The sequence below is a fragment of the Puntigrus tetrazona genome, chromosome 2 (assembly GCF_018831695.1).
Source record: "Puntigrus tetrazona isolate hp1 chromosome 2, ASM1883169v1, whole genome shotgun sequence".
Taxonomy (NCBI): domain Eukaryota; kingdom Metazoa; phylum Chordata; class Actinopteri; order Cypriniformes; family Cyprinidae; genus Puntigrus; species Puntigrus tetrazona.
In genome coordinates this window covers 14669275-14682148 of record NC_056700.1, presented here as the reverse complement: position 1 = coordinate 14682148, position 12874 = coordinate 14669275, and the positions used below count along the sequence as shown (strand labels likewise).

Below are 12874 nucleotides of genomic sequence, written 5' to 3'. Positions count from 1 at the left end.
TAGGAGGCACGCCGAGGCGAACAATTCAGTCACACTCAGATATGGGTTTTTAACGTCTCCTTTCGAGGGAATAAATCATGCCTCACTGGTTAGATGAGAATAATGCTGAGCTGAGAAAATAGGCTTGAAATAAGCATTAGACAGAGAAAGAAAGCTATCATATACAGAAGATTGTCCTTGAACTCTTGCAAAAATTATTTTTTTATAATTATTTTATATATATATATATATATATATATATATATATATATATATATATATATATATATATATATATAAAATACATTATATATCTTATGTAAAAGTGTAAAATATATTTGTTAAATTGTTTACATTTCTAAAATTTATATTAATATTTCATCTTTCTGAGCTCTGTCATATCACATTGTTATTGCTTTCAAGGTTACAAATACATTACAAGCTATCTGACAACAAGTGTGACCATGTATGTTGAAAAAATTCTAGCGTGCAGCAGTATACGAGATGCAATGAAAGGGGATTTCTGATCATGGAAATTTAAAAGCTATATCTTATAATATGCGTTATAGTTGAATCAAAGTATTACTGGTCAGGCTTTTTATAAAAAGCAATCAGTTTTTACATTATGGGAACATGTCCTGGTATAAGATTAACTTGCATTACCTTAAGTCTGTATCAAATGTAGCTGCACTCACATGCAGAAATGAAATGCAACGATAAATGTGTGCAACAATAGATGTTCTTAATAAATTGTTATATTTTAAACATTTGAAAACATGACATTTGGCACAATTAATTAATCGTACATTGTTTGAAAAATGTGATGCATAGAAAAGCAACAAAACACAAAGCTTTATTAATACAAATAACATTTACAATAAAAAAGTTTGGAACAATTCTGATTTTGTAATGTTTATGAAGAAAGCCTCTTATTCTCAACAAGCCTGCATATATTTGATTAAAATGATCATATTAGAATGTTTTCTCTATTAGAAAAACTAGTGTGATATCTTGAGTGTTGAATATTCAGCTTTACTATTAAATTAACGTTACATTTCAAAATGGATTAAAATAGAAAATTATTTTAAATATTTTATTTCTGCTGAAATAAATGCAGCTTTAGTGAGCATAATAGACCTTTTTTCAAAAACATTATTTTTAATTACTTCAAACGTAATATATTCTACAATAAATATGAATAGAATGACTATACATTTAGATGTCTGTGTATAGTTTTGGCCACCTTTTAAAATAAAAATCACGAAATACACACATTTATTCTGAACCTTAAAAAGTATTTACAATCTACAATACATGAGCTGTAATTCTGTATAGATTTCCATTATGCCCTCAGAACATGCTTTCTCTGTTCAGCAGTTTTAGTTTAGTCATAAAGACAAAGTACACGAAAGATACCGCAGTGAAAAAGTTCTTTAGTATGTACAGCACAGGCGTAATGTAACCGAAAACAGCCACCAGGCATATACGCACCACCAGGAAGGGCAAATCTTGGGAGAGAACACTTGATGAAGCCAGCAAAGGACTGTCTGGAGTTATAACAACGCGCAGGATGGACAGATAAGCCAGTATGTATATAGGAAACACCCACGCTGAGTAATACACCGCATCAGTCCCTGCCACCCTTACCATTTCCACCGTGTCAAACCAAAACATGAAGGTGGCCACGAAGAGGTCATGTCGAGGTTCTCGAATCCAGACGAAGCGAAACGGACCCGAGTAAGAATGAGAGGAGTAGAGATATGCCGTGCTGCTGGTGCGAGAGGGGCCGCTTTCATCTGCATCCCTCCAACGTCTTGATAGTGTCCCATTCCTAACTGGCGACCTCGGAGACGCGTCAACGTCCCATCCGTTAGCCTGCAGCTGTCCGGACACTGATGTCACCTGTCCCAAGTGAGTCAACACCGGACCTGGCATCTCAAAATCCAACTCTAATCCGCTTGCTTTTTAAAAAAAGGAGGGTACAAATAGAGCACAATTTAGACAGACAGATCATTTAATTGGCCAAATTTATTGGCGGTTATCTCTTACTCTGTCCTGTCAGGCGAAGAGGGCGAATTTTCTCCACTATGTCCACACAAATGAGGGAGAACAAGACCAGAGAGACGGGAAGCTCAGTGAAGTGGTCACACTTAACGCCAGCATCAACTTGAACCTGCACAACCATAAATAGACCAGAGGGTTGCTGAGAGAACAAAAAGGTCATGAGCAAAAAGCCTTTTATCGTCCTCAAGAGAATACTGAAAATGGAAGCAGTTTTGGATGCATAAACAAAAACAAACTACATTGATCATTTCAACAGGACCAATGTGAGGACTATCTTCACCAGTCAAAAACCGTGAGAACACTTTTCAAAACTGGTAATACATTGACAGTTGGCTGTAATACAGATCTATTCACATTCCACAGTCTATTATACCCAGTCTTTGAGTTAATAGTAAATCTGCTGGTCTGCCGTGAGTTACTTAGTACCTCGGAGAGAATCTGTTTACAAAAGGTTTCTGATGTCTTGATGAGCCCTACGGTTTTTATTACAGGTTTTACTACAATTACAGACTTTCTGAAAGTAAGACTATAAATGATTAGTATATACTTTTAAAAGTATATACACTTTTAAAAAAGGATAAAATAAGCAACACACGAGGACATAAAACTACTTTTGGTTAAAGGACATTTTAAAAATCTAAACAGTCTTTTTGTTTCATTTATAAAGAATATTTTGTGCAATGGAGAAGTTCCATGAATGGTAAGGTTCTTCATGGAACCGTAGATGCCAATAAAGAACATTTATATTTTTAAGAGCATACAGTAAATAATGGTTTTTGGTAGTAATATGGATTTTAATAATCATGAAGTGTTAAGTCATAAGATAGTTTCCTGGTGAGATGGAAAAATGCATTACCTTTGAGCTGGCTATGATTATAGCAAAGCATGGTAAAGTGCTGAGGATCACATATGCAAGTGTAACCGGTCTCCTGCAGAAGAAATACTGGTGTTTTCATTTAAGCACATGATTAGCATCACAAACTAAGACACAGTTTAGAAATTAAGATCAAAACGTTATTTTATATCAAATGAGCTTATAATGCAACTTGGGTTTATAGTTAGTTGATTCTTACATTTCATTAGTGATATGTTTTAATTAGTCTGGATATATTTTCACATTTTCTTCTATCACATAGTTATTCTATAGTTATATAGAATGATTTACATTGATTCTGAATATGTGCACTTGCAGTGTCCGGTCAAAAGACATGCATTTTCATTCATGTAAAAATTCAAACAAACATTTTAATAATGAGTAATTAGAGTTCATGGATCAACTACCCTAATAAAAGAGTGGCAGCGCAGAAAACGGTTTAGACTCACCAGTTGGTCACCTCTGAGAAGCGCTGTGTCTTGAGGATGAAGTATTTCAAAGGAACCCACACAAACAGGGTTACAGATGCCACATAGGCCACCGAGGCCGCCACCACCAGCCAGTAGGCAGTGGCACTAGACTTCACTATACGAATGACAGAAGCAAAACGCTCCATTACTACAAACACAGGAACACAGAGACATGCAAACTGCAGAAGCTCATAAAGGATAAGTTTGACAGTCTTTCTAGAGAGCATCTCGACAGTTTAAGTTTTCAGTAAATCCCTTTACGAGTGAGTCGTCACCGAATGCATCCAGTGCATCTCTCAAAGCACTGAATGACTGAGTGCTCTGGACTCTGTACACTGCCGCTGCTTACACTGCATTCTTACAGGTGCTTTTTTACTGCCACAGTAATGAAGCAGTCACAATTCTCTTTTTATAGAGTTATGGGAGCAAAAAGTACCAATATCAAATTGAGACATATTTTTCCATTTTCCATATACCATTCAAAAGTTGATTTTTAATTTTTGCAATAAGTTTCTTATGGTAAACAAAGCCAATATATATATATATATATATATATATATATATATATATATATATATATATATATATATATATATATATATATATATATAAAATATTCCACATCTATGGTTGGAAAATTAAACTGAAACACCTGGTTTTAGTATGGTGTAGGGCCTCCTTTTGCGGCCAATATAGTATCAGTTTATCTTGGGAATGATAGATACAAGTCCTGCACAGTGGCCAGAGTGATTTTGAGCCATTCTTCTTGCAGAATAGCGCCTGCTACGTGATACTGGTGGAGGAAAATTTTTTCTGACTCCCTCCTCCAAAACACCTCAAAGTGGCTCAATAATACTTAGATCTAGTAACTGTGCAGGCCATGGGAGATGTTCAACTGCACTTTCATGTTCATCAAACCAATCTGTCACCCGTCTTGCTTTGTGTATTGGTGCATCATCCTGATACATGGCACCAGCCTTCAGGATGCAATGTTTGAACCATTGGGTGCGCAAGGTCCTCCAGGATGGTTCGGTAGTCCTTGGCAGTGATGCGCCCATCTAGCACAAGTATTGGGCCTAGGGAATGCTGTGATATTACAGCCCAAACCATCACTGATCCACCCCCATGTTTCACTCTAGACATGCAGCAGTCTGGGTGGTAGGCTTTGTTTGAGAGTTCTCCACAACATAACTCTCTCGGATGTGGGAAAGAAGGTAAAGTTGGACTCGTTATTTTTTTATTAACTGTTATTGTGCTGTTGTTAAATTGGCACACCTGCAGCATTTATATATTTTTTTAAATTAACATGTTTTACAGTAAAGCTACTAATACCACACTAATTGTTCAAACACTAAACTACAAATAAAGAGCTTATTTAACCATAAAGCCATCAATAAAACCATCTCTACTGGTCTACCTGAGCAAAATGATACATAAACATGACACACAACATGTGCTGTACATTTGGCCTAGTTTTATTGTGAATACTAATAATTAAGATGATTAAAATAGTACATACAAACAACGGGGTACATACAACTGATACACCAAAAACAGTCATTTTCCCTGTGGATAAGGTTGACGTAAGGATTATCATCTCCGTGTGCAAATGCTAAGGTGTTACATTAGAACTGGCCCATGGTCCCAATTTTCCAGAATGCTCTCTACGTCAACGACTAACTCTGATAACACTGGAGCTACACAGAGACAGAGAAGTGGGGTACTGCCTTGGTTTAGAGAAGATGCAAATGACTGAATAGAGTCTGCTCTCTTTAGTGTCGGTCTCAGCCCTTGCCAGGACTTATGGAAAATAAGAGGTTAGTTTGATCATTCCCCACGATAAAGATCACTTACACGTGACCATTCGTTCCCAGGGGATACATAGAGTTTGAAAAAACAAACAAACAACAAAAAAAAAAAAAACAAGCCAAGTGTTTCTGTCACTTATGGAAAAGGGTCTGAGTGCAGGGATAATGCCATTCGGGTTCTTCTTCGAGGGGAAAGGAAATGTGTGTTTAAAGTGGACACATCTGAAATGAAAGAAAGGGTAAATTAAAAGTGCATGATGTGGAGTAGTATTACTCCTCAACTTCCCACGTGCCCTTTCTACAGAAGAAGCAGCTGCTTTGAACGTTACGCTCTAAAGACAGAAGTGAGCTCTCGTATATACACATCTGCACACAGGCAGAATATTACATCCTTCTATTAAAGTACTGTCAATTAAAACAGCAAAACGACAATCAAAATATAAATAAAATGCACTAAAAAACATTGATCTTCTTAACACTGAAAATTGAGCTTAAAAACATTGGGGTGACGGGTCACTGTCAAGATGATGGCAGTGTTTCGCTACATGGTTCTGGAGGAGAGGCGAGATGACTTTTGAGGGCCTGAACACTCTCTCTCTCTCTCTCTCTCTCACACACACACACACAAACACTCATAGGGATGAGAAATTAAAATGATGACGTAACCTCCCCTTCAGGACCTGTTTTGACGAACACTGGACTATCAGGACCTACACTGGTACGGAAACGTATGTACAACACAAGCATGCTGTGTGTTTTCCTGTAAGAAACGTCCAGTTACTTATTATTATTATAATGGAGCTGTCAAATAAACCGTATAACATGGCATTCTTCGTCACCTTCAACAAAATGTTCTTATAAAAGAGACCAAAGAAGTATAAGATGGATCAGAAGCGCTCTGTGAGAACACCACCTGTTAGTAGTCAACAATCGGCACATCCTGTCATGGTCAGAATCAGTGTTTGTTTTGTAGTGTCTTAAAGAAAAGAAGGAAATATCTTTGTGTGAGCTGAATCTTCCTTGTTTCTGACTGTGTGTGTGTTTGTTTGTTTGTGTTTGTATGAGTCTCTAGCGGCCCTATAAGAGGGCTTTCTCAGGGTAAGGGGTCTGTTGGTTGTCTGCAGTAGCAGGGAGACTCTGGGTGGAGGGCACGGTGTAGCCAGGGGTCTGGCTCATGGCCACTGGAGCGCCGGCTGGGGTCTGGTAGGACTGGATATCAGTTGGAGGCATGCTGCCAGGGGTCGGGCTGTAGACTGGTGGCTGGCCCATGTACATATGGACATCACTGAGAAACAGATCAAATAAGAAATACATTTATTCAAATAAAATGATACAAATATAATAACAATAATTAATAATAACATTGTTATTATCACCACCGCCACCAGTAATTAATAATAATAATAATAATAATTATTAGGTATTTTTAAATAAATAATGATATATTTTATAAACAATGTTCACTCATAATAGTTTTTATTGTTGTTAATAATAAAAAAACTGTTTTATTAAATTAACAATACCAACAAAAATCTAAAATATTTTATCTACTTATACTAAAACATTTATATTACAGCATCAGTGCGACAACATCATCGCAAATTATTATCATTAAAAATGCGGTCTATAATAACCATGCTATTTTTAAAAATATATTAAATTCATTTTATTTGTGTAATTTAGTAAAGTGTAGTTACCTGGGAGCCGGCTGCCCAGACATTGGCGTTCCTGTTTGGTTCATTGCAGAAAGCTGCTCCATTGGAACGTTATATCCCGGTACTGCTGTGCTGCCCATTGCATACTGCCCTCCAGTGGACTGGCCAGGGTACACCTGAAAAAAATAACAGACATGCTACAGTATAATCACTTCCAAAACAAATCAACAACAAACAGCCATAATAGCAACTGATATAATATCTAGCAAACGAACAACATACAATATTTGATCATTTGTCAGACTCTCACCTGTTGGGAAGCATTTGGTGTCTGCATGTAGTATTGCTGGCTCTGTAGTTTGGCATACATAGCGTATACTGGGTCTTCATTCATTAGCTTAGCATAGAGAGACAGCGCTTCCATGACCTTCACGTTCAGCTCGGACAGCTCTGAGTGTTTTCTGAAATCAAAAAATGGCAGATTGATTACACATAAGATCTATGAGGAATGATGTGTGCATTAGTCTCATTACATTTCATTTACTAAAAATAATTGGAGGTTTGTTAGGCTGTTGCAGGCTTTGCTAGATATAAGGAAATATATATTTGCATTAAATTACTTTTTAGATAAGACTTTTTGAATACCTGTCAATGTCCTCCAACTTCTGATCAATGAGAGGACCCATCTGGTTGCAAGCAGCTAATTAAGAGAAGAGGAACAACTATGAATCAATCTTTTCAACACAGAACCAACATACGGATCCGGTTTTCGACTAACCCTCCAACTGGAGAAGTTCACAGGTGTCTGACTGGTCATCTGTTGGATCTGCGCTCTGGATCATCTGAAGTAGCTGGTCCATTTTCTCCTGCAGAACATTGCAAAGATGTTACAAACTAGACTGCATGCCACTTCTGAGAGCTGCTTCGACTAATTCTTCAACACAGTTCTCCACCGAGAGCATCTGGCGGCTTTGAAGGGAAAGAGTGAATAGTGGGTCTTTCATTTCAGTATGCAATTTCATGTGCTTTGTAGTTGCAAGGGCCTTACCTCATCGATGTAGACAGGCTCTGGCTCGGGTTCAATCGTCTCTACCTGGACGTCTTCACTGAACTGCACAGTCTTCTTCTCCGTTTTCACTAAAGAAAGAAAATGATTAAATATAATTGTAACGTAATAAATCCAAAATAAATTTGTGACAACGCACACTAGGATTCAATAGTTTAAAAATATTGGATTAAAAATAGTGTAATTCTGGAAATGAACAAAAACGGACATTTGGAAGATTTGGGTTTTCGAAACAAGGATTTTTCCGTTGTGCAGATGGTCAAATGTTCTTCCAAAGCAGCTCAAGATGCTCTTTGGATCACTGTCCAATCATGCTGGCAAGATTGCTTGGCATGATAAAGACATTATGTATAAAATGTTGAAACCGATCTTGTATGTAAAATCCTAAGAATACAACATTTCTGAAAAAAGTAGTTGAAAATAATTTCCCCAGTGCTCTGACATCTTTAGACTCCAATATAAGTTCAGTTGCTTGCCAAGGCTGCATTTAATTGATCAAAAATGCAGCAAAAACCGTACCATTGTGGTATTTATTTCATATATTTTAAAACGATAGCAATGCTAGATTTTCTGCATTCGTCATTGCAGCCTTCAGTGTGACATAATATGCTGATTTACTGTTTAAGTTATAAGTATTATTACCATGTTTGAAAAAAACAAAATGTAAAACAGAAAGAGACTTTGAGGGGGCTGCAGACCGTCAGGTGGGAAACAGTAGATGTGACAGCTTTACTCACTCATCTCAGGCTCTGCTGTCAGGTCCGCGGTCACAAAGTTTGATGGAAAAAGCCCAACACCCTGATACGTCTCACCCTTCCACCAATTAGGGTCACTGCGAGAGAAGAGATGCTTAAAGTACCTCCCACTAACTGTCATTTTCTAAAAAAGAAACTCTTTGGCTGTGTTTGAAATCATTCACTCAACCTCTACAGAGCTTGGAATATTTGTAACCTTGCAACAAAATTGATTAAACTGACCAATGTGGGAACGAGCCTTCCAAACAGAAAGAGATGAAAATGACCAATGTGTAGCGAATATCGTGTGAAGAAAATGATTTCAAACACAGCCAGTGAATGAAATTCGTCGTGGCCATCAATGAACAGAGCCAGACTCACCTGTCATCCAGGATGGTGATGATCTCGCCTGATTTAAAGGTGAGCTCGTTGTCCTCGGCTGCCTCAAAGTCATAGATAGCCCTGACTTTTCTGCCGTCAGCCTTGTGAGATGTGAGGAGGCTGCTGGTGCTCGGGTAGAGGCCAGACAGAGAGACTTGAGGCTGCTGCTGTTGCCGCTGGTCCTTCAGAGACAGTTCGATAGCTGAGAAAGGGAAAGAGAGAGACAGATGGAGATTACCTGTCTTTCTTTATGAAAATTATTCCGGACCTTAGCGTTTCAGATTAGCACCCACCTTTAGCAATGTCTTCTTCTTCTTTCTTGTTTGTTGATGTTGCAGGGTCTTTAGCTACCAATGCAGGACTGGCTTTAGCCTGTTCTGCTGCCTGAACAAATAAAGTTTAACATCTAAGCTGGGATGTTCCCATGACAACAAACACAGTGTGGTGTGCATTAGCAGATTCACTAAAGAACTACATTTTATATATATATTTTATATATTTTAATAAAATTTTTAAATATTCCATTTGACAAGTGCACTCCAAACGAGTAAATAATAAATAACTTTTTTTTTTTATATAATATATGCATGCAAATGTTGTGTGTATATATATATATATATATATATATATATATATATATATATATATATATATATATATATATATATATATATATATATACACACACACACACTATAAATATACACATATAACAAAAACGTTAATGTTTGACAGTCCTAAAAATTAAATTTTTCTATATATCTTTTCTACTACTATACTATATTTTAGGTCACACTTAATTTTTATGGTCCAATTTTCACTTTCACATCAACCATTAACAACAACTTTTACTTTACTTTTATTATAGTCATGCAGAATTTGTGCTTTAAAAACACTACTAAACAGCCAACATGTTAAAAGCCATATCTATATATGTTTGTGTGTGTTTTATGTGCTGACATTTGGCCTTTAAACTGAAGCTGCACTCCTGACACATATTTAATTCCTTACATATAAATAACAACAGCATTTGACAGAATCCAAATTTGGCCGCTCACCTGAGAGCCCACTGCAGGAAAAATAACACCCTGTTCTCTAAGGTTCTTGATCATGGCCGATATGAGGCTGAGCTGGGGGTCATTACGGAAATCCTCAGCCCATTCCACCATCAGAGCCTTCAGCTTCTCACACACTTTTGGGTGACCCTTGAGAAGAAAAGACAAAACATCGGTCTTTTGCTTCTAGACTGACCAATTGAAGCATGAAGTATTTCTACAAACGAAATGAAAAGCATACCTTATTTAGCACGTTGCTAACTTCACTAGCAAATTCCCTGGAGCAAACCTCTAAATGGAATATTTTTCCACAGTTTGACACACACGCACCTAGTAGCTTTGGAGGAGAAAACAATCATTTGATTCTCGAGAGCTCATTAATGGCTTCTGCTGTTTGCATACTTGACATTGAAGCATGATCTCGTCTCATCCAGTAGAAAGCATTAAGACTCATCTGCCTTACCGTCAATGCTTGCATTGCAACATGCGGATCCTTGTGATTTACTCTTCTCATTATAGATCGCAGACATTCTTTAGGCCTTCGGGAGACAAGCAATAACATTTAACCTTTTAAACACCCATTAATCTAAAAGACAAAAAATTCTGAATGCTCATTCACTAACCCAGTGCGAGACTGTCCGATCTTGTCACAAATGTCTAAAATGAGGCCCCAGTCCTCAGCTGTGTTCATCTCACTTGTCGCTTTCTCTGCAAAAAAATAGTCACTCAAGTGTTTATCCCACGTAACGATAAATGTTCCCTGTGATTTTCACAGATTCACTGGCACAGCAATCGTTTGCAAATTAATGAATGGGTTATAATTTATATACATCTAAAATTCTGAGTTGGGAAGAGTTTTTCAAGTCTTATCATCAAGGCTGAATTTAAATATTTAACAAAATTGCAGTAAAAAATTGAGTAAAATTATTTAAATGCGCTCAAGAAACATTTCTTAGAATCAGTAATGAAAGTGCCGTTTAATATTTAGTGGGAACTGTGATACAAAGTTCTAAAGAATTTTTTTGAAATACTAATAATTTATAATTAATCCTATACATAGGATCCCCATCTTACTGTTAGTGTATAAGCCAGAGCTCAGTTTTCATTACACGTAAGATTGTGGCTTTGTTTGGAAACATCTATGTTAATTTATTCAACCGGAAAGTTAATCATACCACAATATTTTATTTATAAATCAACAGCCATAATTATTTAACGCCCCATAAAAGAACGATTCCATACCAGGCAACAAATATTTCCCACAACAACAACAAAAAAGTTAATGACTGAATGCAATAACTCTGTTTACAGGAGGTTAACCAATGACCTACATTTGTTGTGAGCTTCGATTTGTCAAACGGAGTACAGAGGTCAACCAAAACAAAAACACACTGACTGAGTTCAATACCTATGATCTTGCACAGAACACCCCCTCCCTCCAACATAACCTTTACAACAAACAAAGCCATCTAGGAGACTAACTCTACTTCAGAAATTCAGACTAATTCTACTTCTAATTCTAATTCAGAAATGCATCTGTGCCATTAGAGCATCTGCAGCTACTGTAGGTCACTCCCAAAAATCTGACATTACCCACATCTGCAAGATCTTAATATATTCATATCAACGTATACATGAATATGCAAACATAACCCATAAGCTACATTTTACACGCTTCCTAAAATGCATGCATTTATATATATATAACCGCACAGCCTGGTGGCCCCAGCAAAACTATTATTAGCAGGCTCATAATGCAATAATGACATAGTAAACACAACTCTGTAATCTTAATAAAGGCCTATTATAAAGGACACAGTCATACAGTTGAAATACCATCAGTCAGCAAAACAAACGCCTCTAATAACTCATAAAAGGAGCAGCTGAAAACATTTGCAGCGTCACCGTGTAAACCGTTAGCTCCGGTGCGAACGCTTCAGGTCGAGGATGAATTACACCATTAAGAGCGAAATGGCTCAAATTATCCGAAGTGGTCCGCAAAGCGTCTGCTTTAGTCACCGTCAGTGCCACACTAATGAAGTAAATTAAATTTGGCTCGCTCAGTCACGGCTTCTTTAGCTGCAAACTTGGCTAGCCATCAGGCTAATAACATGTTAAGCTCTCTAGCTGCGAAACTGTTGTCATTAACGCCTACGTTAAAAGTTTTGCGTTAAAACCACCAACGGGAATCATTTAATCAATGGAATGCCGTTGCGAAATGGTCGTAGACGGTCACGGTGATATCGAAAAGAACCAAAAGCCGGTGGGTTGCCATGAACAACAATAGACACAGATGAGCCCCCGTTAGCTCGCCCGCTAACTGCATGACATCTCAAACTTACCAACATCTTGATCAAAGGGATTTGACGTGAAGAGAGGCATGGCCGAGATATACACACGCGACGAAACCGCTCGATCCTCTTCTTGTTCGTCTCCCTGTCAGCACTTGGTTAAAAGTGAATTGATAAACATAATAACGTAGAAACTACACTTAGTGTTGCTGATGGGATCCCCTCCTCAATCACTTACTCGCAGCCCTGCAGCGGTGCATTCTGGGTAACGGAGCTGGAGCGCGCACACATACCACACAGTTAAAACACACACACACACACACAGCTGGGCATATCTAAATAAATATGAGCGGGATGCGAACGAGATGTTTGTTATTCGACACTGGGGTCTGTTAATCGGATAGTGTAAATGATGACTTTGTGAAGGTTAGGGAAAATACAGCTGGTAAATCATATGACTTAATCACATGGTAGACCCTATCTGACTCAGCAGTCAC

At 37.5% G+C, this 12874-nt stretch overlaps 2 protein-coding genes across 2 annotated transcripts; both read right to left on the bottom strand.

Moving 5' to 3' along the window:
• Nucleotides 1-816: 816 nt before the first annotated feature.
• On the bottom strand, nucleotides 817-3700 carry tmem236 (transmembrane protein 236). Its single transcript, XM_043257043.1, has 4 exons — nucleotides 3367-3700; nucleotides 2900-2972; nucleotides 2029-2152; nucleotides 817-1940 (listed from the first exon to the last, which is right to left on the bottom strand). The coding sequence occupies exons 1-4, from the start codon at nucleotides 3612-3614 to the stop codon at nucleotides 1330-1332; spliced, it is 1056 nt and encodes a 351-aa protein (XP_043112978.1). The 5' UTR covers nucleotides 3615-3700; the 3' UTR covers nucleotides 817-1329.
• A 1141-nt stretch (nucleotides 3701-4841) lies between these two features.
• stam (signal transducing adaptor molecule (SH3 domain and ITAM motif) 1) lies at nucleotides 4842-12747 on the bottom strand. The gene is made up of 14 exons (XM_043260478.1): nucleotides 12429-12747; nucleotides 10710-10794; nucleotides 10550-10625; nucleotides 10328-10423; nucleotides 10090-10236; nucleotides 9325-9415; nucleotides 9032-9233; nucleotides 8654-8748; nucleotides 7899-7987; nucleotides 7629-7716; nucleotides 7496-7550; nucleotides 7161-7311; nucleotides 6893-7026; nucleotides 4842-6480 (listed from the first exon to the last, which is right to left on the bottom strand). Exons 1-14 carry the CDS (start codon nucleotides 12466-12468, stop codon nucleotides 6273-6275), a joined length of 1557 nt encoding a protein of 518 aa, XP_043116413.1. The 5' UTR covers nucleotides 12469-12747; the 3' UTR covers nucleotides 4842-6272.
• Nucleotides 12748-12874: the final 127 nt, after the last annotated feature.